The sequence below is a fragment of the Cuculus canorus genome, chromosome 7 (assembly GCF_017976375.1).
Source record: "Cuculus canorus isolate bCucCan1 chromosome 7, bCucCan1.pri, whole genome shotgun sequence".
Taxonomy (NCBI): Eukaryota; Metazoa; Chordata; class Aves; order Cuculiformes; family Cuculidae; genus Cuculus; species Cuculus canorus.
Genome location: NC_071407.1, coordinates 36,230,423 through 36,254,982, shown reverse-complemented (window position 1 = coordinate 36,254,982; position 24,560 = coordinate 36,230,423). Strand labels below are relative to the sequence as shown.

Here is a 24,560-nt window from a genome sequence, read left to right as displayed (position 1 = left end):
GAATGGAAATTCTGGAGGAAGTCTATGGTGAAGCTTCAATACATGACAGTGGTAAGGTCTGCTGTTGCACCACATAAGCTGGCATGGTACATCTGTCTCTACTTAGAGTCCACTTTATTTAAAGCACCTTGCCAGTTACACCTTGGCCAAACAGAGTACATAGCTTTTTATCTGGAAATTTTGTTGCAGGCAGGGTTCCTGAACAGAAGGAAAAGTTAGTTGTTTTTAATGACAAGAATAAGCAAAATGTAAACTTCCAGGAAATTCACAGTGCAGTTTTCAGCTCAGCTGAATGCCACAACTGCTTGTTCTCTTTTATTTCTTTCAGGCAAGACAAAGCTGCTGACAACTTCCAGAAATGACAGTGGAAACACCACCAACAGATGCCACCTGACTTACCTTCCCACCTTCATCCTGAAGAACGATATTTTCAGGCTTTAAATCTCTGTGTATAATTCTGTTTTCATGCAAATACTGGATACCAGACCCTGAAAGACAATGTGTTTGACTTAACAGAAAATAAACTCACATTGATTAAAGACACATCTGATAAAAATCTAATATCCCTGACTTTGGGGTTGGAATAAAGAAATTGTCATTATAAACCACTGCTCAGAACTATTGACTTAAAACATCTGTCAGATTTATGCCAGGACTGAACTAGCTCTGTTCCTCTGCTCTGCATAAATGGAGGTTACTACAGAGTTCAGACCTCGTGGCAGAACCACAGGTCACAACTTGCCTGTAAGGCAAGAGAAGAAGAAGCTGAGGAGTTCTCAGTCTGTAGAGTTACAAAATGAACCACAGCATGACGATAAGCAAAACAGGTCTCCAAAACACGCAGGCAGCGTGAAACAGCTCTGCATGTCCTCTAGCCTAAGATCACGGTAAATTAACACAAGATAACAAAACAACCTACTCATTTATGTGAGCACATTATGCAAGATGCTGATGAAAGCACTTAAATTAATTTATCAATTTAAACGAGTTTCCTTTTGACCTGAAACTACTGCCTAAAACTACTAGTGGCTTACAGAGCTTCTAGTAAATTTCTACCATTGTCAAAGTATTGCAATACAAACCACCCCATCAAGGAACAAACTGCCCAGCTGCGATGAAGCAGAAACATGGCTGGACTCAGAAAACAATTCCCAGGCAGCCTCTGATTAACGCTGAATGGAGCAGGTGACCAAAGTGCCACCAGCAATGCCCCAGTCAGTGTTAGCAACAGTGAACATGGAGTCTCAAGGCTTCCCCCCTGCTGGTGCGCGACTGGTGTACTCAAAGTAGCACCACTTCTGACACTCCTACTGCTAAACGGCTAAACGTGAAATTCTGTGATTGCTTTAAGCCAACCTATGTGGGGACTGTCCCCAAAGGGAACACAGTTTCCCAGCCTCTCCTTTTCCAGATGCAATTTCCATGGCAGCACAGGTATTTACTGATCTGAATCCAGACAGAAACTACTAAGGAAAAAATTCAGGTTTTAGCCAGGATGGCTTCCAGAACCTGCTCTTCATCTGGGTACAGGAGTGGCAGCAACAGCGGAGGGAATGGGAGTACGCACCCAAGAAAAGGCAAAGAGCAGGACTTTGCCTTATGGAAACAGTTCACACTTGAACTGCCTGTGGAGCCACTAACCAAAAAGAAACAGGCAGGATTTCTTTTGTGGGAAGTGGAAAATTCATTACCGGTCTATCCAAACAACAACATCGGCTGCTAAAAAAAAAAATTATCAAGCATCTACCATATATGCACAGACACAGACACAACATGACTTTGAAAATTTGAGTGTTTTTTTTTAACTCATGATTTTTCTATCTTGGAAACACACAAGTGAAAAGAAAAGGTCCTATGATAGGCCCAAGGCAGGTATTGTACTTTCTTATCTCCATCATGGGGTATTTTAAACTTTTCCTTGCAAAAGGTATTCTGAGTATAAAGTCTACTTCTAACCAGCCATGCCTGTAAATTCCTTACAGGGTTATTCAAGAGAGACATTCAACCAACATGCCTCATCTACAGTTCAAACACTTGCTCCCATCAGGCAGAAAGTCCCCAGCCTTCACTGATTTACCAGTCATTCATACATTTAAGAGCTGCCAACTTGCATTTCTTCTCCACTGCATTTTTAAATCTTTGCCAAACATAGGCCAAAGCCATTCAACTCATTATGAAGACAACAGACCACATTCTGCAGTTGGAAGGTGAACAAGGACGAAGGAACGCAGAGTTACACTTGAGTTTGGGACCTCAACTGCAAACCCTCCGAGCACTAAAAGGACAGAATCCCAGGCCAATACATCCAAAATGCTTTCTCATGTCCAAACCAGCTCCATTTCTACAAGTACAGGCTGATTATCTATAAGAGAACTAAAAAACCAAGGAAGTCTACTGAAGAGCTCTCCCGGAAGGCCTACTGACTACAGAAACCATCTGTAAGTATCATCCTCAATCAGACGACTTCTCCTCCCCAGGGCATCCAGGGAGCTGGCACTTGCCGACTGACAAGGAGGCCAGGTTTCAGTCTCGCATCTTTTATTTTCTTACAGTGCTCTCGGCAGTCAAGAATCTGGCAACAAGCAACTAAAGCTCAACAGTCTTAAAAGTCAGATATTTGATGTAACATTTCTGCAGACCATCAAGTTTGTGCGACAGAATGATTTCCTTGGATTACTACAGCTTTGGGAAATGGCTTTAAAGTAGGCACTCAAATGTATAGCTGCTCCCAATGAGCACTGTAGTCACCTTGGGCCGCTCCCATCCTGTATGGATTTGCTGCCTGTTCCCTTTCCAAACTGCAGAATCTGAAATCTACACAATATCAGACACCTTCTGTAACACAGATCAAGTGGATGTCTGGCTAATTCTTATTTTGTTATCGCTCTGCCTCCCTGTAGGCTGCCTTGGGACCCACACTAGGGCCATATGCAGCACAATAGCAGTATTGGTGGGAAAGGAGGTTTCTTGTCCAGCCTTGTGCTTCAGCAAGTAGAGTTACATCCCATCCACCACCTTTGCATCTGATCTTTCTATAGCCAAAGGATGCTTTCAGACCTTCCTCAGCCTCTCACAAGCCTGTCTCCTCCTAAGTCAGGTACTCCAGGCCCTGGGCAGCCTATATAGTGCCTTGGCCAGGTTTCTCCACATCCCTCTGGAATTTGGGGCCAGATATAGAACCATAGAATCATTTAGATTGGAAGCGACCTCAAAAATCATCCAGATCCAACACCTTCCACTGGATCACAGGTTGCTCAAAGCCTCTTCCAACTTGGATGTGAACACCTTCAGCAATGGGGCATCCACGACTTCTCCAGGCAACCTGTTCCAGTGCCTCCCTATGAGATGTAGCCTCCTCAGTGCTACGGAAAGGAGACGATATTCTCCATCACTGTGCTGGCCAATACTCTAATGCAGACCTGCAGAACTGCTCTTCCAAAATGAGAAACTTCTCAACATTGAGGCACACTTATTTTGGGATCCCCTATCTAATTAACCCTCAGTTGAGAGCAAATCATTAGCCAGAAGACTGCCGGACTAGCCACGGCATAGTTCGCTTCCCCTTCTGCTATGTTGTCAGCTCCACTCCAGTTTATCATCTCCCCTGTACTGTCATCCCGAACAAACAAAATTTCCCTCCTGTCTAAGCAAAATCTACACAGGGCAACTTTGGCATTTCTCATATCAGTTCTTGCTTTTTGGCTTGTAAAAGTTACACTCCTTCAATTGACACAAGGTTGGGCATCTCCAGAGCCACAAACATGGAGTTTGAACGGAAAATGGTGACCATAGCAAACCAAAGTGTTAAGGTCATAGCTACCTACAACTGATCGCTACACAGCTTTTCCAGTCCATTCCACAGACACATCATTAAGGCAAGCTTCTTGACTCTGTGATCAGCAGGGATACCAATTCCTTCCTCCAGAATAGAAACCTGATTTGTTTTAACGCTCTGTTCTTGCTAGTCTCTCTCTTGAAAGATCAAAATTCCACTATACCTAATACCTCCCCCCTCAAAAAAAATCCCCAAAACACAAGAAGGGTATTCGACTACATACCAATGTCACTCAGCAGAGAAAGTATTTGACTTTCTTTAAGTCCACAGCAGTTTTCTGGTTTGTTTAGCAACTACAGTAAAGAAAAATATGTTTAGACCCACAGTGCAACAGTTAACAATAAAGAACATCTTCCATCCCCTGCTGACATGACACAGAAAACAGCACATTTCAAATAGAGTTGAATGAGGCATTTGGCTTTGTGAAATAAAAGCATGGGGGAGAAAGAAAACAACTCAGACAAAACGAAAATTCATTGTGCAGAGACTGGGTTTAAAAGAAGATTTAGGCTGCTAGAATGCATGAAAGCTATCAGAAAGCAAATGGGCAAGAGACACAGGTAGGGCTGTATGGCTGCAGGCAACAGGGATTCCAAGGTTCCTGGAATCTGCTTGTTCCTCATCTGCTGAAGGGAAGATAACAGTCCTATTGCCACGCGCTGCCCCACTCCACACAAGTCACCCTCTTCAGCTCGAAATGCTTGATCGCTGTCTTGCTCTGCCCTGGGACACTGTCTCCTTTCTGACTCACCTCCCACTATGAGAAGCTTGACACTCTAGCACGCAGGTCATTGCCCTGCGGCTCACTGAAGCATGCACAGCACAGACTACAACCTGAACTCTCAATCCTGCCTCCACTCTGAAGTGCTGCTTCCCCTCTCCTCTCCCTTGCCCCGAATTTTCCTCCTCTAGTGAAAGGTGTGGTAGAAGCATCAGAGGAAACCTCCTCCTAATCATTGTTTTAATGATTGGTCAATAAGTAGCTTCAGTAATTTGCCAGAGTCAATCAACATGTGATCTGATTTTTTGATCACTACACTGAAGGTTTTTATAGATGACTGAGGTTCTTGCACTACAGTCACCTCTCCCATGATGTTTTTGCCTGCCTGCCTCTCACACTTCAGGCACAACCAGCAGTCAAACCTCTATGGGGGAGAAGTCAAACTTCAATATCTCACTCCTTACATTCTGTGTAGATGTGCTAAACAAAAAACGAGGAGGGGGTAAAGTCAGAAATCAAGCTCAGAGTCCACAACACTACCCTAGAAGAGCACAAGCATAAAAAGCATAAAGATGCTTTTCAAGACTTTATGGAAGACTGCAGATGTGAAATGAGAAATTTGTAGCAATGCAAAACACAAATGGTGCCAAGCCAGCGTAAGAGAAAGATTTAAAGAGCAGGATTAGAAAGAAAAAAAAACATGCATCTTTCTTTTCCTGTAAGGAACAAAGCATTACATGTAATCAAATTAAATGAAGCATGCTACTTCCTAAATTGTCTTAGCATCTATGCAACAAAAACTGACCAGACTCTAAATAGATACAGACTCATTGCAGCAAAGCCAAACATGCTTGGTACAAGCATCTACGCTATAAAAAGCTGTATTAATGCTAAAGCAGTTCCATGAAAGCAGACACTGCTTCAGCATAAAATAGTATCTGCCCCTGATTGCTCTCTGTCCTCTGGTTTCAAAAACACAAGCCTCATTTCCTACACGTGTTTTTGTTCCACTTTACATTTATTTCCCCACATCTGTACCTAAAAAGAAAAATGCCACAGAACATAAGTGGTTTCACAGACAAACAGTTACAGAAGCAGCTTTAGCTCCACTTATTTTGCTACATATTGCAAAGCAGATATTACCTTCCGGAGATCACCTCCAGAACAATATTCCATTGCTAGAAGAGGAACATCATTAACCAAGAAGTTCATCTCCTCGGGAACTTCACAGGCTCTTACTACATTGGGATGGTTCAACCTAAGCACATGGAAAACTGGATAAGAACTCTGACCTCTCTTTTGGAAGAATGAGACAACAGATTGCCAACCAACCTTGTTTTATGTTTCAGGTAATTTCTGTTCCCCAAATGATTCCTCACTGAGAAACATACACTTTTAAGTAGTACTTACCAGTATCCAAATGCATAAAATCCATGCTTTGGGAACATGCAAACCAGAACTGACATCTCAAAGTCAAGGTACAGGACTTTTAATGCGGGGGATCTAGGCTCAAGTTCTGCACGTTCCTGACAAAGTTATTACCTATGTCCTGCCTGTGGGACAGTTTCCCACTGGCCCAAAGGCTTCATAGGAATCTGTTAACACTTGCTTAACTCTACTAGAAAGGTGAAATAAGGCATGACAAATCCACATGCATGGGGAAGGTTTCATTTCTGCAACTGAATTCAAACAGCTGCTTTAGAACTGTCTCTAATATAACTTACTCCTCGGAATAAAAGACACATCCAGAAGGAAGGGAAAACAAAGTACTTCTGCATACACCTTCCAAAGCCTCTGCAAATCACCACAAAAGCAGCTGTACCTGTGCGACTCAGTGCTTGTATTCAACGAACATAGTGAAAACACTAACAAGAACAATAATCACCAAGCACCGACTTACAAACTCAGGTTGCCTGCAAGTGATTTCCTCCAGTTTCAGCACATACAGTGAGCAGCCAAGGGTGACAAGAAGGCAGAGTAGGACCTCAGTAAAGCTCTATGCAGCAGGAGCACTGCAGACCTTGGCTAGGACAACTCAGAACAAAACTGAGTGCCGTCCCCACTCCCACAAGCGGAACAAAGCATTTAATGTTTCTGGAGCTCTCCCAAAATGGAGGAAGAATTCTCAGGACAAGGGAATAGCCGTGTGAGACCTCAACACCCAGAGCTACTGCTTGTGCCTGTGAGGACAAACCTGGCCAGCTAAGCTTCACAGGCACTCAAGAGTGACATCTGGGAGAGTGTATAGTACATAGTGTCTCATGAGAAAGCATTAGGAGACATTCATGTGTACATTTGGGAGTGGGACAGAAAAAACACAATTCTTAGCTCCCTGGTTGCTAGATCAAAGATGAACATGATGCACAGTATGGGAACATGCAGGTGTTCTCATGTCATCACATTAAAACTCAATGCATCACGTAGTGTGAGTTTGGAGGAATTTAGGTATCATTAGGAGATGGACAAACAGCACAGGCCGCACAAGAGGGCTGTCTCTAGGTCCCAAGACATCACCAGAGGAAATATGCCTGGACATCTTAGGATGACAGATGACCCAGTGCAGGGCTACTAGGTGTCAGGCAGCAGCCAACTCACCCTGGATGGTCCAAGGCCGCTGGGTCTCAGCTACCCCAATGCTCTGGCCAGTCAGGGCCGAGGCCCCGGCTGTCCCCGCGCTGTCTGTTTTATCACCCAGGCCCAGGCTCTCCCCACACCCCAGATGGCTCATGGCCAAGGCCCTGGCTGTCCCCACACCTGGACCCTCACATTGACAGGTTCAGGGCTGAGGCATCAGGCTGTCCCCAAACCCTGGCTCCTCATCCCAGGTGGTTCAGGGGATGCCACAGCTGTTCCCATACGCTGGGCAGTTCAGGGCTGAGGCCTCAGTTGTCCCCACACCCTGGCTGGATCAGCACTGAAGCCTGAACTGTCCCCAGACCCCGGACCCCCATCATAGTTCAGGGCCAAGACGCCAGCTGTCCCCAAGCTGGTTCAGGGCCGAAGCCCCAACTGTCCCCATGCCCTGGCGGTTTAGGGCTGAGGCCCCAGTTGTCTCCGAGCCCAGGCTGCTTCACGACTGAGGCCTCCACTGTCCCCAAGCCCTAGCCCCTCATCCCAGGGGGCTCAGGGCCAATGCCTCACTGTCCCCATGCTCTGTCTGTTTCAGTGCTGAGCCCAAACTGTCCCCAGGCCCCAGCTGTCCCAAAACTCCAGCTTCTCAGCCCAGGTAGTTCATGTGCTCTGTCCCATTCAGGGCTGAGGTCCCAGCTGTCCCCTATTCCCCAGCGGGTTCAGGGCTAAGGCCCTGGCTGTCCCCAAACCCTGGCCCCTCATCACAGGTGTTTCAGGACCGAAGCCACAGCTGTTCCCACACCCCGGGGCAGTTCAGGCCTGATACGCCAGCTGTCCACAAGCCCTAGCCCCTCACCCCAGGTGGTTCAGGGCAGACGCCCCACTGTCCCCATGCTATCTGGGTAGTTCACGTGCTGTGTCCCATTCAGGGCTGAGGCACTGGCTGCCCCCAAACCCTGACCCCTCATCCCAGTTGGTTCAGGGCCTGGGCCCAGGCTTTCCCCATGCCCCAGATGGTCCATGGCCAAGGCCCTGGCTGTCCTGACATCTGGTCCCTCACACTGACAGGTTGGTTCAGGGCTGAGGCCCCCGGCTGTCCCCATGCCTCTGCTGTTTTAGGGCCAACGCCCCGCTGCCCCTGTGCTCTGGTTCAGGGCTGAGGCCCCAGTTGTCCCCAAGCCCCAGCCGGATGAGCACCAAGGCCTCAACTGTACGCAGACCCTGCATCCTCATCGTAGTTCAGGGCCAAGGCTCTGGCTGTCCCCAAGCCCCAGTCCCTCATCCCAGGTGGTTCAGGGCCGAGGACCTGTTTAGCCCCAAACCCCACGCAGTTCAGCACCGAGAATCCCGTTGTCCCCACATCCCAGGTGGTTCAGGGCCAAGGCCCAGCTGTCCCCACGCCCATGTCAGTTCAGGGCTGAAGCTCCAGCTGTCCCTGAGCCCAGCCCCTCAACCCAGTTGGTCCACGCCTTGACCAATTCAGGGCCAAGGCCTCGGCTGCTTCCAGGACCAGTCCTTCACCCTGGCCGGTTCAGGGCCAAGGCCCCGCTGTCCCCATGCCCCAGCCAGTTCAGGGCTGAGGCCCTGGCTGTCCCCAAGCCCCAGCCTTTCATCCCAGGTGGTTCAGGGCCAAAGCCCCATTGCTCCCACATCACAGCCAGTTCAGGGCCAAGGCCCTAACTGTCCCCATGCCCCACCCCTCATCCCAGGTAGTTCAGGGCCAAGACCCTGGCTGTCCCCGTGCCCTCTGCAGTTCAGGGCTGAGGCTCTGTTGTCCCCAAACCCCAGCCCCTCATCCCAGGTAGTTCAGGTCCAAGGTTTCCGTGCTGTGTCCGGTTCAGGGCCGAGGCCCCTGTTGTCCCCAGGCCCCAGTCCCTCACCCCAACTAGTTCAGGGTCAGGGGCCCAGCTGCCCACACCCCTTGGCGGTTCAGGCACAAGGCCTTGTTGTCCCCAGGCACCAGCTGCCCCAAAGCCCAGTCCGTCACCCCCAGTGGCTCAGGGCTGAGGCGCTGCTTGTCCCCAGGTCCCAGTCCCTCATCCCAGCTGGTTCAGGGCCAAGGGCTCGCAGTCCCCACGCTGTGTACAGTTCAGAGCCGAGGCCCCCTTTGTCCCCAGGCCCCACACCCTCATCCCAGGTGGCCCAGGGCCGTGGCCCCTCATCACAGCCGGCTCAGGGCTGAGGCCCCATCTGTCCCCAAACTCCAGTCCCTCGTCCCCAGCGGTTCAGGGCTGACGCCCTGGCTGTCCGCACGGCCCAGCCCTCCTCCCCGCCGGGTCGCTGCCGAGGCCCGCGGTCCCTGCACTCTCTCCGGTTGGGTGCCGAGGCCCCGCGGCTGGGGGCGGCTGCCGTCCGGGCCCGCCCGCACTCACTTCTTCATGATCTCGATCTCGTGGCACCAGCGGTCTTTGTTCTTGACGCTGAGCTCCAGGCGGCAGGACTTGACAGCCACGCGGGCGCCCGAGTCCTGCGGGACAAGGCGCTGTCAGCCGCGGCCGCCGCGCGCCCCGCCCCGGCCCCCGCCGCCGCCCCACCTGGTGCTGGTACAGGCAGACGTTACCGAACCCGCCAGTGCCCAGGCGGTCCCGCATCTCCCAGGGCCCGCAGCTGCCCGCCGGCTGCCCGCGCAGCGCCGCCCCGCCGGGAGCCCGCTCCATCGCCGCACCACGCGCCGGCCTCGGCTCCGCCTTTATTGCCGCGACACCCGCGCCGCCGTCATGGCCGCGCCGAGAAGTCGAAGGGCTGGAAGTCGCGGCGGAAGGCGCGGGCGTGCGCCGCCTCCTCCTCCCGCCCCGCCGCGCAGCTCCGCCAGTCCGAGCGCTCGGGCAGCGCCAGCAGCGCCTCGCTCGCCAGCACCTCCCTGCAACACAGCGCGTCACCGCCGGCTCCGCCCGCACCGCCGCCGGCAGCGGCGCCGGCTGCAGCACCGGCACCGCCTGCAGCACCGGCAGCGCCCGCCGGCACCGCGGCGCGGGGGGGTGTCACCCACCTGCCGAAGTGCAGCGGGAAGCGGCCGCGGATACGGTGGAAGAGCTTCTCTCCCGTGTCCAGCTCCACGTAGAAGTAGGGCGTCCCCTGGCGCGCCACCTGCTGGGAGAGGCGGGGCGGGAGGCGCGGGGAACGGGCTCCGCCGCTCCAGAGCCTTCGGCCCAACGAACCAGCGGCCCGGGGGCGCCGAGCCGCAGCCCGAAGGAAGCGGTGGATTGCTTTCTGCTGGGATTAGCAGTCGAGGGGGCTGCTGTAATCTCTTTTGTGGTTGAATTATGCAGCTACCGCTACAAGATGATTAAAGGAGAGGGCCAAGCGGTTCTCACCGTTCTTAACCTGAGCCAAGTCACCCCATACTAATATGCACATTTTTAGAAGAAAGAAAGCCTGTGAAGAAGCTACAGGCACATTTCTTGCCTGTGAAATCAGTGTCTATGCTTGCCAACAAGGGTATCAATAGCTGCAATGGCTTAGAAAGAGACAAGCAGGCACATATGGTATTTCTGGCTCCTGCCGCAGATCAGGTCTCCTTGTAAGCACAAGAAAGTCATTACCAACTTATTTCTCTGATGTAACAGAAAGATTCTTTGCAAATTCTTGTCCAAGTGACAAGACTAGCTCACATGCAGCAGCACTAAAAGAGGGTTGGTGTTTGGTAGCAGAAGGAATGAATTTAGCAAGCCCGACACATAGCTGGAATAATTATCGTGTAAGCAATGCATCCGTTGTTCATGGGAACATCACCCTGAGCAGAATACAGTCTTGCACATCTACCAAATCAAGTCTGCCGTGGTCTGCCTCCAACAGCTTAACCCTACCACATTAAATGACTTCAGAGGTAAACAGCAGCCTAGACAGGACAGAAGGAAAGTAAACAACAGGTGAAATCTTGTCTCATACTTGCGTGATATCCGAGTACTCCGGGATTTCTAATAATTCAATTTGTTGTTCCTGTGCCTGTGCAATAAAGGACTCCTTAATGTCTTGGGAAGTACACTGGTCCAACGGAACAGGAATCACCTGAAGAGGGGGACAACATTTCCATAAAAAAGAAGACAAGGTTACACAAATCACTTGCAGAAAGCAATCATCCCATCACTGGAGCTAGCGTGCTCCTCAGTACTGCTCTGCATCATCAAACAAGACAGGTGGGCACCTGTCCATACAGGCTTAAACTTATGAGACTTGTTCTGTAGGAGCTGAGCAAAAAGCTGAAAACTGAAAGCTTGAAAAAGTTCTCAGCACAGCCTTCTCCTTTCTAATCTCTGTGGTGGCTTAGGGCCGCTCTGTTACAGCTACAGAACCGCCAAATACAGAAACCACCACAACAGCCACCTAAATGATTGACACACAAGGACCAAAAAAAATGGTGAAATCAAAAGGCTGGTCCTGGTAGACAATGACCCGAGTTCTCCACACACCTTTAGATTTTCAACCTACTTTGGTTGCAAATACGAGCACCACAGTTTGTGTGCCACTGTGAGCTGATGAGTTACAGCAAGGTCTCTCGCAACCCATCTGAAAACTCTGTAGACTTCCTAATCAGTTCCATGCAGGAAAGTCTTCTTCACCCACTCAACACAACTAATGCTACGCTGCTGCAACAGGAACAATTAAATGACTATGGCAGAACCAGCACTTTGATTTTATTTTTGTTCTGGCTGTATCTACGGGAAGGATGACTTCTCTCCATACTCTGGCAAGGCACAGAATAAACAGGGAAATCGGAAGGTGAGCTTTCCCTTTCAATTCATTTCCAGATGAGTGGAAGTTTATATTCTTCCATGGTGACATGAAAACCATACCTGTAACTGCAGGTGTTGACTCCTATAGTTTCTTTCAAACAGGACATATCTCTTTCCTTTGCTTCTGAAAAATTCCTTTAAGGCAGACTTGTACTTGGTCACTTCTTCCACCACCTCTGAAGGCAAGTCAACCACTGATTGATAGTGCCCGATAGGCAAAATCAAGACGTGATCAGGTAACAAGCCACCTTTGGCCAGGGCAAGGTAGCACTAGAGTGAAACAATACACACCAGTTACTGCAAGCAACACTTGCTAACCATGCTGTGGAAATTTTTTCTATGACTGCACTCTGAGTATCCTCCAGCCTAGCGATTTTGCCTCAGGAAGAAGAAAGTCTTCTCTGCTATGCCACTTATTAGGGCATGTTTATTAGCAATTTATTAATTACTAGAATGAGAAAGAGGGAGGGACGGCTAAAGGGCAAAAAAATAAAAAGTGTCTTTTGAATGCCAGAGAATGCCTTGTCTGCAAGAAAGCAGCCAAGTGAACTTCACCACCGTAGCTAGAGTTTCTTACTATGACAAGAAAATCCATTTGAAAATTGTTAACAGTTTTTAAAATAAGCCCATGGACAAACCTGTCCCTGTACAGCTTGAAGTGGGTTATACGATACAGGAGTAATAATAGAACATAGCAAAGTGAAAAAAAGCAATGACTGAATTAATCTCCCAGATATATTTCAAGATGTTGACTTTAAAGCTATCTTATCTTCTATTTAATCTACATATAACAAAACTGGAACCAATCATCCTATGGAGATCTGGCATAACTCCAAAGCAGGTCCCAGTTTACATTTAGCTCATGCTGGGAAAGTTCTGCCAGATGGAAACTTAAGTACACTATAAGGGCAATAAGTGTCACAGCAATAAGTGTTCTGGCACCATAAGCCAGCTCTGCTCCAGAGCAAAACTGGCCCATGCTTCATTTTGTAAAAGAGTTTATCTATAAGTCTTTTGTAGGAGACATGCAAAGAAACTGAAAACAAAACCCAAGAGTCAGCTTCAAATCAAGTTTGGGGTTTTTTTTAAGACTTAAAATTGGATATTGATATTTTATGGTCATATCTTAGCATGATTCTACTATCATGTAGCGAACAATGTGCTATGGGTACGTACGTGTGTGCCAATACTAACAACCAAGTGCTTCTCCACTTCTGGGCTGGCTAGACAGAACCAGCAGGGCCCTGTGAGCTGTGCTTTATTGGGAAAGGAAAGAGAAACAAGTGTTAACACAAGACTTATTTGTTACAACAAGGAATGAAACAAGATCTAGAAGAGCTGTTACTTTCCAGCTACCCTTCCCAGTTCACAAAGTGCTGAAGATGTCAGAAGGAGACAGCTCCTGGAAGCAGAACTGGCCAGAGACCTGGTGCCTCTGGGAAACTCCAGCAAGAAAGGAGGTGGTGGCAGTCACACCCTTGCTGACTGCCATTCTCAATGAGTGCTCTAATTTAACTGAAGAGCACTAATTCCAGGAAATTAATAGTTACAGCTCACTAATGAGAAAGCATCAGCAAATTTAAACAAACACATCAAAATGAGGTAGAATTACTGCTTAGGTACAGACAAGGACAGAAGCTGTCAAACACACTTGCCAGTTCTGGCCTATTCATCACATTCAAACACCTCGATTCATACCCAAATTGCAATAGCTGAAGTGACCTTTAATATAAGTTGATAGCATTGATAAGCTCAGCCTCTCCTTCGTGTCAAACACCCAGTCCTCCGCAGGCTGCATACAGGAACTGACAAGCAGCTCTGCAGACACAATAAAGATGCTGGGGCTCTCCCAAGAACAGAAGGAAACCAAATATCCATTTCTGGTGTTAATTTCTGAGCAAACCAGTGTAACAAGGCTCTCTTCTCAAAACATCAAACTCCAGAAGACTATGGAAGTTATATGAATGTGCACAACGGCACAAAATGGTCTACAGAAGTGATAGGGGAAACAAGAACACCCGCTGCTCCATTCTTTCATCAAAACTGATGGCCATTACAGCCGGATGTGTCTGTCATGTACAGGGCAATGACACTACGCTCGTTTTAGCATAATTTAGCCCACAGAACTGCTATGTGCAAGGACTATGCAAAGGGTTTCAAATCTAATAAATAAAAACTGAATAACTTAGTCTCATATAACACAGGCAAGTAGAGTTATATAAAAGACATTTTTGAAGAATGTCTTACCCACTGCAAGTGGGGCTCTTGCAGAAACAAACGGGAAGGCTGACACCTACATTTCCATTTTAAGCCCAGATTTCTTTAAAACAGAGACCAACGTTTCTAAAGATACATGCTTGCAATAACACTGTCACTGTGAAGTCACGATCCTTAAAGATTTCATTTCAATTTCTTCAAGTCAGACAAACTCTAATGAGATTTACAGCACAGAAATACAGATGTAATGGAAGGGCTTCCTCCCTTCCCTGCTCTTTAATACTTTGTGAACTCACAGCACAGAGCAACTGAAGTGGTGTTGCAGGAACTCATCAGCACCGTGGTCCAGTCTCTCTGAATGGAAACGTGCTGCTTTGTCAAACTGCGTGTTGTCATATTCAGAACGTAAATGGCACCAGCCCAACACTAACCACCACAGATCTAACTAGCTTTTTGCTAATCTTCTGACTTTTCTTTCACCTATTGATTGTCAGGCTTGTACAAAACAAGGGATCCGTCATTCCTCTGTATTCCCACATATCTAGTACAGTCATAGAGCAGGTTGGCAAGATGAGATACACAGATCAGCAGCTTGAGAAAAATGAAGTGTGACATGGTCCAACGACTCAAGGGAAGAGCTCAGGAAAAAAGCAATCAGCATACTTACGGGGTTTTTTGGGTTGCTTAGGTTGGGAGTTCCCGCTCTCTTTCCCATCTGAGGGACGTTTTTTTCCCTGATGCTTGTTCAAATCAAAAAAAAACTGACAAGCTGTTTCTTCCTGGTTAGAAAATGAAAACCAAAGCCCATTATAACTTCATCAGAGTCACAGCATGTACAAGAATTTGCTTTTTTAAGAGGTGTGTAACCACCTTCAAAAAGCAGCAGCAGCAAAATGCATGACTATCCTGGAACAGAATGAATTGACCTCTCCCAGTACTGCATCGGACTCTCCCTGCCTGGATACTCAGCCATAGACAGGGAAAAAGTTTTGGGAGAGCTGCCACAAATTGCTATTTCTCCTGTTTTGCCTCATGCTCAGCATTCAGAATTACCTGATTTTATGGACTATTCAAATTCCTTTTTTCCACCTGACAGCCAGTGCCAAAATAATGTCTTTATTTCTTAGAGATTGTAACCTCTTGAAAGACTCCCAGAGAGGCTGAAACCACTTGACTAGGTGGTAATGTAAAGTAAAATGCCACTAGAAGGCATTAATGCTGCAGAGGAAAGCACTGGGGAAGGAGATGGTAAAGAGCAGGGCTGGTCATGCAACTTAGCTTGGCTCCCACACAGGAGCACAACTACAGCCTGGAACCTAGCTTGCACTGTAAGAACTGGTATGTACAGTGGCAATGTTTTCCCCATGACAAACTCTTGTGCCTGTCATCAACTGTATAGTTCAGCTCAAAGGTATGAGGGGCTTTGCCTCTCTCCAGTCTTTGACAGAAGGGTCTGTTAACAGCCTTGCTGCCCAGGGCTAAACACCAGAGCAAGGCTCAGCTGGGGGCGCGGAGGGTGTCATAGCTAAAAGGATCCAGAGGCGTCTGTCACCTTTGCGCCCACCCATGCTGCCAGCTGGAAGAAGCCAGCTCTTTGCTCCGGGTGCATCTCCTGAGAGAAAGGCTGGAGAGCAGGGCTTGCACTTCCTATAGGACACACTGGTTCAGTAAAGCCTGCCTTGACTCCAGCTTCAGGCTCAGGACTCCCTCCACCTCGCAGTGATTTCACAACCTGATTTCTCTACACACCCTGAGATACACAATCACAGCTGTGCAAATGTCTGCTTGTGCAGAGTATCCCACAGTGCTTAGAGGGAAAAAAAATGCTCTGCACAGGAAAATAATGTCAGCCTCTACACAGATGAACATGAGCCACTCATCTGGTGATGGTGAGAATTTCAAAGCTGACACCAACAGCTCAGTGCCCAGGCCCTAGGAAGGATCCCTCTGTCCCCATCTTTATTATAAATCCCCTTTAAGTACTGAAAGGCTGCAATAAGGTCCCTCCAGAGCATTCTCTTCTCCCTGCTGAAGAACTTCAATTCTCTTAAGAGTTTCTTCATGGGAGAGCTGTTCCATCCCTCAGATAATTTTTGTGGCCTCCTCTGGACCCACTCCAACAGCTCCATGTCCTTCCTGTGCTGAGGACTCCAGAGCTGGACACAATACTCCAGGTGAGGTCTCCCCAGAGCAGAGCAAAGGGGCAGAATCACCTCCCTCAACCTGCTGGCCACGCTGCTCCTCATGCAGCCCAGGACACAGCTCGCTTAAGAAGTGGCAAACTAACAAACTCCCATGCAATGCATCTATACAGTTTGGCTGATGTAAATGGATTACACAGAACTCTGAATTATTTTGGACAGATAATAGTCTAAGGTTAGAGCCAAACAGTGTTCTAAGCTACTTGAACACAGAGAGTGAAACCAGAGCACACACATGGGAGAGAAGGCAGAAGTACCTCTGCACACAGAGATGCTTTGGTTTTCTGTGCCTCCTTCTGCAATTTTCGGTAAGGGTTTTCGGTGACATCCTGTGGCTGTTTCACCAGCTCTGCAGGGTCCATCAAGCTCATTGGAACAATGCTGAAAGCGTAGAGATACTGGAACGAAAACAGATGACTAAAATGCAAGAAGCTTTTGCCATGACTGCAATTCCAAAGAGGTCAGCTGTGAACTAAGCCACTCTGAAATGGTAACATGTAACTTAGCACTGCAAGAAGTCAGCAAATCAGTGTTTAAGCTAAGGCAAGACATGGAAAACCCACTTCCTGTAGTAGTCCCTCACCCAGTGCAACCAGGAGGTTATGGAGGGATTCCAAGTGGATCACTCCTTTCCCTCTAAGGAAAGGTCTTTCTGAAAAGCAGCAGTGTAGTCCTGGACCTCCTGGAGCTCCTGGACCTTTTTTGTTACCAGGCCTGATTCCTGTGCCTTCATGACTAGTAACCAGTCCTTCTGTATCAATATTCTGTAAATTTCTTAAGGGGAGAGAAAAGAAGCAGGTTAAAAAAAAAAAAAGCCCCCCTCTCCCAGAGGTTAGTTATTCTCAGTGATTTGTAAAGGCTCCTTCGGAATTCCGTTTCCTTCTCAAAGCATGCCATGTGAACAGGAAATACGTAAAGCAGCTGGGGAAGAGGGAGGAATGGCACCTTTCTAACCACTTCCGTTTGCAGAAGTCTTCACAGCTACATGCCATTTGACCAAGTAGAGAAGAGCAACAATGCCTCCTTGCCAACAATCTTCTTTGCCCTTCTGACATAATGGGCAAATGGTATCTGTTACTTAAGTGAGAGAGATATCTCTGCCTCAGCCAAGCTTTTAGGTGATTGACACTGTCCTCTAGCCAGCCAAAGCTGGGCTTACTGCCCTATTACTTGCACTTCAGAAAAGAAGAAAGACTCAGGAGCGTCAGTACCTTTTTCTTGCTTGTATTGCCAACATCAGCAAGTGCAATAAATCTGGTCACATGCTGTGGGGTCTCCTGTAGCACTGTGTGATTTCTGTAAAGACAAATACAATTATACTGGCAGATACAATATAGAAAAGGACAGTGGGAAAACCATGTCCTCCACAAACCTACTCAAGACAGCACATCAGCCACATACGGTCTTTGGCCAAAACCAAGGAAGCCTGAGGACAGACTCTTGAGCTCTAACAGCAAACAGCTGCACAGACCAAAAAGACATCTCATTGCAGTCCAAATAAAGAGATAAGAGGCCAAGTCACTAGTCTGAAAACAGCAACACCTTTAAAGTATTTCACGTGGAAAGAATAACAATCTTATCCAACATTAACACAGCAGCCTTAGTTTAATGCATACATCGTTCTGACACCTACCTTATGGCACTAGAGACATTTTACACATAGTTTTGACTGAACACACCAGTCTCTTCACCACACAAGAGCTTTTCTGATGCACTTAATTGCTTTGAACAGTGTTCTGCCTAACTCAGGGGTTTAACTAACTTGGATTAGTTAGATTCCAAGATCAGATAGATTCACAGCAACGTGCTCAGACAAGTGTTGTCAGCAATGGCAGAGTTTTCAATGCAGCAGGAATTGCAGTAATAGATGCATCTGAGAAACAATTTTGACCCTGTGTTGGAGCTGGATGACTTCATAAAATTATTTTAAAGTTGTTCTCCTGTGTTCTTTAAAAATTGAACTTTTATTAGAAAATAAACAAGATTTCACGTGGTCTTACAAACCTGTAAGGAAGTCTTTCATAATATGCCTTCTCCAGGGCAGCAAAATGGTACCTGGGTTTGAGACTTGCAGCTAGATCAGATATTAACTTGGAGCCACATTTCTTGGCATCTATTTCACCCTAAAAATAAATACAAGTTTTATTTCAAAAACCTGGTCAGACTGCAGTGAAAAGAAACAGCTTGATACAAAACTGCATATTGGGAATGTAGAGATTAACTATAGCGGTTGCCATTCCCTGGGGAAAAAAAAAAAGTCAGAAGCCCGTAATCTCTTATCGACAACCAGAGTCAACTTATTTATTCCATTCTGTGTACTCACAGTTTGCATCCACTCATTTCATCAACCCAAGTTGGTTGTATTTCCTTCTTTTGGTCTTGTGAAGTCAAGGCAACACAGAGTGAATTTGGCAAACACAAACAGATATCAAAATCATTAATACAAGCTGTTCTGACTGCACGCTTACTGTGAATGAATCAAGTGAATACGGAAGCTGAGGTTTCCTTAGGATGCATAATTTTATCCCACTCCCATTCCTGAGAAGTTAGAGCAAAAAAAAAACCCACAATCAAAGAGCAGACTTCCAGCCATTTCATTGGGTGAAGGTGCTTGTACTGTCTTTTCCCCATTAGCCTTAGACAGAGAAGCGAAGTATGGAAGGAAAAGGGCAGGGGAAGAGAGAAGTTCAGAAACAGCCTACGTCTGTTACCTGTCACAGGTAAAACCATAAGAAACAATACTCAAGCTTCACAGGCATCTGTGACAGCCCTTCATTGCAGCAGCTAGACAGGCACTAACGCACCCTCAAGAACGCAGTTTTCCTCTCCATGCTCCCACCTGCTGCCCTCACAGCAGGCGTGGCAGAGGGAAGCCAAGCGTCTGCGCTGAGGGCTGGCTGCTTCCAGCCCCAAAGAAAGCAGCCAGAGTTACCAAGCATCTCAGGAAAAGGAAACCCACAGCCTCTCCAGGGAGTTTGTTCTCATCCACGCAATTTAGTTCCTCAACCGCTTTTGCTGAAAGAGAAACTTCAGGTGGCAAACAGCAAGATACTTAATTGTTCATTCCTAGGACTTCCTGCTTTATTTGAGTGACAGGATTTCAGCGCACAAGGGAATCTCAAAGACTTATTACTGTCCTCAGGTGATAAAGCACACACTCCAACAAGACGCATATCTGAATATAATCACTATTAAGATACTTCTCTGTTAAGCCAAGTCAGAACATTCTCAAAAATTCTTGCCGAGGGAAGCCAGGGAAGTGGAATGACACACCAAAGTACGACAGAGAACCCCCCTGGGAATTTCAGGACCAGAGTTTTATTTTTAAGCCACAACATCCCTACAACTTGTTTCTCACCAGCTCCCTAAGCCGGTGGGCCTGCTTTTAGGGGGACAGATGAGGAAGGGTTCTTTACACTTTTAGACTGAGCATCGTATCTCTTTTTTGGATGCCAGAAAATACTGTCAGGAATCAAGAAGTGTATTTTTGCCATGGCTTTGTTCTCCAGGAAAGCTTCAGATCACCTGAACTCATGACTGGAAAGTCACTTCTGCTGAGGAATACTGACAACAGAAAACTGGACACAAACAAAATACCATCCTCAAAATCCAGACAGAGGAAGAATCATACTATTTCATACAGCTGACTGATCCATAAGTCATAATTTATTTAATGAAATAAACACTAAAACGCTTAAAAAGTTTCAAAGAGAGGAGGAAGAACAGCATGTCAAGTGGTATTGAAGATGCTCAGAGCACAGCATCCCACAGCAGAGACAAACAGCATCGTTTCACAGTGACTGCAGCCAACTCAATTCAGAGTAACATTTTTAAACAGATGAAAGCTATTCACTCTGATTTTTCAGACAGGGACCAATAAAACACACAATTTCACAAATCCCCTTCCCCACTGGTCCTTCCTCTCTGAAGCTGTCCGTTTTTCACTCAGCCTTCTCAAGCACTCAGGGATGGCCCAATAGTCCAAATCCCCACAGCAAGCAGAAAGGTAATCCTTTATTAAATCCATTTGGAAACCCATTCCACCAGAAAATAGAACACTTACCATACTGTTGCCATAAGTCCCCACGTCTCTGGGCCAAGGGGACGTCAGCAATATATCCACGCCTTTGAAGTTTGGCATTGATGACAAAGATGTTTTTAGTTCTGCAACATCCTTTGCACTAAAACTGTAGGCGGGAGCTGGCTCCTCCTGGGACTCAGTACCACTCAGGTACGCGATCTGCAGTCCAGAAGTACCACTGTAAAGACCTCGACGGCCTGCATAAATACAGACGTGCACACTTGAGATGGAGACATTGCAAGTGATCTTAGTCACATCATAGGCAGAGGACCACGTTCAGCAGCCCTGGCCTTACTTCTACTGAAACTATCCTTATATACAGCTCATTTTCTGTGCCCATCAACTGCAGTAAAGATGTGTTTTAGCCCAGTGGCTCAAACTCTGCCTACAGTGAAGCAGCTCTTCAGACAACCCTCAGTCTTCTCACTGCTATCTTGTTTTCCAAAAATCTATCCATAGCCTTCATAACGAGCTTTTGATAAGTAGAAAGAGCCAACTCCAAGTGCCTTTACTTGTTATAGTTTTTGTTAGGTGGCATTCAAGAAAGAAACTAGTTCTTCCTTTCAGATTGCTACAGCTTCATTATATCAAAAGCTGGTACTTTCTAGCTCTGCTACTCCAGTACAGACTCAGAGCATAGCAAAATCATACTTCAGGTAAGGAACCTTCCCCATACAAAGATGGGCACGCTACGGGAATAGGATATTTTGGTTAGCGAGTTCAGTGTTAGAAAAAGCAGGGTTCTCATATTTTAAATAGCAGATTGTAAATGTCTTTCAACAGAGTTCAACTGCAGTCTGAACCCCAGGATATGAAATGCCACCTTACAACCTCCAGAAAAAGTGAGATCGGAAAACAAAAGCACCACCAAGCAAATGCACATCTCTTATCACAAACCACCAGCAGCCTTACCTAAATAAGTGATGTTCTCAGCTAATTCACAGCCACTGACGTCTGGAAAATAGCTCACAGTCTCTTGGTCATTGGCACCAAGCACATAGGTTGGAATTGGCGCTGAGGAGAAAAACAACACGCCCTCAGTCAGCTTTAATTCCAGTACTTTAGCACAAGTTCCGTCCATATTTACTAGGAATCACAGCAGGTCCCATCCATTCCTACAACCCTTAACACCACTCCTTTGCAGCACAGAACAAGAAACCTTTCTTTGAAGTACTTCCTCAAGCTCGCTGTTCCCACAGATGCAGCAGCAGCAGACAATACCCTCTGCTTTAACGACAACCCACTCCACTGCTGACTTAAGGTCAGTTCTGAAATGATCCAGAGCCCTTAAATCATGAGTCTTCCCCAGGGCAGTGCTAAGTAAATACTAGAGCACAGGGACACCTGGTGATTCAGTTTAAGCCGATCTAAATTTGTATGGCTACTGAGAAACGGCAAACCATTGATGGTTTTCGACTCTTTGGCTCTGATTCACTGGGTAAAAGAACTTGCTGCCTGACTTCCCTGAAACTGGTAGCTATAATAGTAAAGTAATGGGAAATACCAGCTTCTTTTTGGCCTACCTGATGCCAGGGGCGAAAGCCAGAGTAGTACTGAAGAGGAAGGAGGAACACTACAAATCCTCTTACAGATGTAAGGTAGCATCTCCCTCACAAAAGCAGCGTGGAAAAGGGGCAGAGAAATCCACAGAGGACTTTTCAGACCCATGATCGGGAAAATGTCTTCAGTGCAAGGGCTGTGGGAATCCTGCTCCTTTGGAAAGCTTTATGATTTCCATGGCTGAAACGCAGAGGTGAATGGCCTGACAGCACCTCTGTTTTCCCTTTATTTCCACGGGACTGAACGCAAGGAGTGGAAGAACAGCACTGCTACACACTACTGAGAGGCTGGTGTTGGAAGCCAGAAGGTGGATGTGAACAAGGAATAACCACAAATTTCTGTGAAGGAAGCACCAGGAGTAGCAGAAGAAGGGCTACACACTGGCAGGTGTGCTGGGATCCCACAGCCTGGCAGCCAAAGCACTGTAAACAGCTATGTACAGCTCTCTCAGGCTATCTGGGCTGAGGAAACAAGGACTGCCCCACGTGGCAGCCAGCAGGCTGAAAACATAAGGAGGTCAGACTAGGAACAGAAGTGGAGCCATATGACATCTAGGCATGGAGAGAGAAGAGCAGCATCCTTGTCTCTCTCTTCTGACTGCAAACAGCGCATGTCAGACAACCCAGATGGCGCAGGCCTTGGTACTCAAATTGTGGCCAGGCCACTTGGACACACACACCTTTGTGCTCCCAAGCCCAGAGTGAGGCTGGAATGAGGTTTGTTTTAAACCAAATGCCCCCTTCCCTCCTGTGTGTAGTTTTCCTACCTGAGTTTAACTGCTTTAATGCTACATTGTTTAACTGCGACTTTCGAATTCAAAAGCACACTGTAATGAAGCACTGAAGTGCGTCCAGCATCCCAGGTGACAATGCCTTCCTTACCTTTCTTGGCCCCTGTGCGATATTCTGCCCATTCTGTCTCTGAGGTAGAGCCAAAAAAATTCCCAACGCACAAAAGCATCTGAAAACAGCAGACAAAGCAAGAGTTGGCATTTGACCCAACATGCAACACGCACAACTTTACCAGTGGCACTGCCCTGTTGCAACACGCACCACTGCAAAAGAGTTTTGTTGGGCACAGTAAAGAGGCTCCTCTGGGTTTATATGCACCCAGGACCAGATGTGTAAAGGCCAGGCTGCAGTGTCAGCGGAGCAGAGGGCAGCTGCCCTCCATGCTCCCCACCTGTCGCTTGTCCCAGCGTGGGGAGCACCTGCTCCTGTACCAAGCGGACATGGGCAGGTCCCCACACCTCCCCTCACCCCCACGAGTGCACCCCACGGCTCTGCCCATGCCGGCCCCCGCAGCCTTACGTCAAAGTGGCCACTCTTGGCCTGGATGGCCCGGACCCGTCCGAAGAGCGCCTCCAGACGTCCCTCCACATCACCACACGCCAGCCTGTCGGACACGGCACATCAGGGCAGGGTTGGCCATGTGCCTCCGCAGTCTCAGCCACTTTTTTCTCGCCCTCCTCTTCTCCCTTCCCCTTTCCCCCCTCCTCCTCCTCCTCCTCTCCTCTCCTCCTTCTTCCCATCTCCCTCCTTCCCCTGCTCCTGTCTTCTCCTCCCATCTCCCTCCTCCTCATCTCTCCCCCTACTCCTCGTCTCCCTCCTCCCCCTCTCCCTTCTCATTCCTGTCCCTTCTCCCTCTCCTCCCTTTCTCATCCACCTCTCCCTCTCCCCTCATGCTCCTCCTCCCATCTTCCTTCTCCTCTCTTTCCCTCTTCCCATCTCCCTTCTCCCTCTCCCTCCATACCCCCTCCTTCCTTACTCCCTCTCCCCTCTCCTCGCCCTCCCTCCTCTCTCCCTCCTCTTCCTCTCCCCTTCCTCTTCTCCCTTGCTTCCTCCTCCTTCTCCCTCTTCCCCTTCCTCCCTCTCCCCCCTCCTTTCTCCTCCCCCTCTCCTCCTCCTCCTCCTCCCTTCTCCCCCTCATGCCCCCTATTCCTCTCCTTCCGTTCTTCCTTCTCCCCCTTCCCCTCTCCCTCCTCCCTCTCCATCTTCCCTCCTCCTCCTCCTCCCTCACGCCCCTTCCCCCTCCCCTTCCCTCCCCTCCCGTCCCTCTCTCCCTCTCCCGCCCCGCTCCCGGCTCTCACAGCCGCAGGGACGCTCCCGCCATGGCTGCGCTGCGCTCCCGCCCCTTCCGGGGCCGCCGCCGAGCTCGCTCCGCCGCCTCCGGGGCGTGTCGGGCCGTCCGCGCTGAGAGCTGAGCGCGAGCCGCGCGGGGAGAGTTCCCGAGGGCTGAAAGGAAGGAAATGCCGTCCCTCTCTTCCAGCGGGGGGAGAAGAGCCGCCGTGTGCGGGAGGGGGTCGAGCAGCCAGCCCGGGGCAGCGCCTCCGCGCACCAGCACGGATTCAGTGGTTTGAGTCGCGAGGGACCCTGGAGATCACCCGGTTCCAACCCGTGCCGCGGGCAGAGACACCCGTGGGATCGTAGAATGGTTTGAGTTGGAAAGGACCCTAAAGATCGTCTTAATTCCACCCCCCCTGCAGTGTCAGGGACACCTATAGGATCCAGAATTATTAGGTTGGAAAAGACCTTTGAGATCATCAGCTCCAGCCGTGCCTGTGTAGAGGCCGGGAGGGTGATGGGGAGGGGTCGGCGTGGATCCATCAAGGGAAGGTCTCGGTTTGCCATCCCAGTGGAGT

The 24,560-nt window shown here is 48.2% G+C and overlaps 2 protein-coding genes and 1 non-coding gene across 3 annotated transcripts in view; all 3 read right to left on the bottom strand.

Annotated features, from left to right (window-relative positions):
• The window catches only part of CHUK (component of inhibitor of nuclear factor kappa B kinase complex), a 30,289-nt gene extending 20,493 nt beyond the window's left edge, over positions 1 to 9,796 (bottom strand). Inside the window, exons 1-5 of the mRNA XM_054072281.1 lie at positions 9,662 to 9,796; positions 9,500 to 9,594; positions 5,700 to 5,814; positions 4,059 to 4,128; positions 400 to 488 (exon numbers count right to left, since the gene is read on the bottom strand). Coding sequence (XP_053928256.1) covers positions 400 to 488; positions 4,059 to 4,128; positions 5,700 to 5,814; positions 9,500 to 9,594; positions 9,662 to 9,784 — 492 coding nt within the window. The 5' untranslated portion in view covers positions 9,785 to 9,796. The remainder of the gene's footprint in view (positions 1 to 399; positions 489 to 4,058; positions 4,129 to 5,699; positions 5,815 to 9,499; positions 9,595 to 9,661) is intronic.
• Positions 9,797 to 9,842: 46 nt separating this feature from the next.
• Positions 9,843 to 23,369, bottom strand: CWF19L1 (CWF19 like cell cycle control factor 1). Its single transcript, XM_054072283.1, has 13 exons — positions 23,230 to 23,369; positions 22,801 to 22,879; positions 21,272 to 21,373; positions 20,342 to 20,556; positions 18,283 to 18,401; positions 17,490 to 17,574; positions 16,536 to 16,676; positions 14,745 to 14,856; positions 13,037 to 13,116; positions 11,921 to 12,130; positions 11,016 to 11,135; positions 10,117 to 10,214; positions 9,843 to 9,987 (listed from the first exon to the last, which is right to left on the bottom strand). The coding sequence occupies exons 2-13, from the start codon at positions 22,877 to 22,879 to the stop codon at positions 9,843 to 9,845; spliced, it is 1,506 nt and encodes a 501-aa protein (XP_053928258.1). The 5' UTR covers positions 23,230 to 23,369.
• LOC128852780 (small nucleolar RNA SNORA12) lies at positions 11,304 to 11,445 on the bottom strand. Its single transcript, XR_008450832.1, has one exon. It is a non-coding gene; the product is annotated as a small nucleolar RNA SNORA12 (small nucleolar RNA).
• Positions 23,370 to 24,560: the final 1,191 nt, after the last annotated feature.

What these genes read in the sequence shown, in the direction of transcription:
- CWF19L1 (XM_054072283.1), bottom strand. Translation starts at nt 22,879, where the DNA reads ATGCTTTTGTGCGTTGGGAATTTTTTTGGCTCTACCTCAGAGACAGAA. An exon ending in TATGAAAGACTTCCTTACAG is followed by an intron (nt 17,575 to 18,282) that starts GTTTGTAAGACC and finishes TTGTCTTTACAG; the next exon opens with AAATCACACAGTGCTACAGG. An exon ending in TTCCCGCTGCACTTCGGCAG is followed by an intron (nt 9,988 to 10,116) that starts GTGGGTGACACC and finishes GCTGTGTTGCAG; the next exon opens with GGAGGTGCTGGCGAGCGAGG.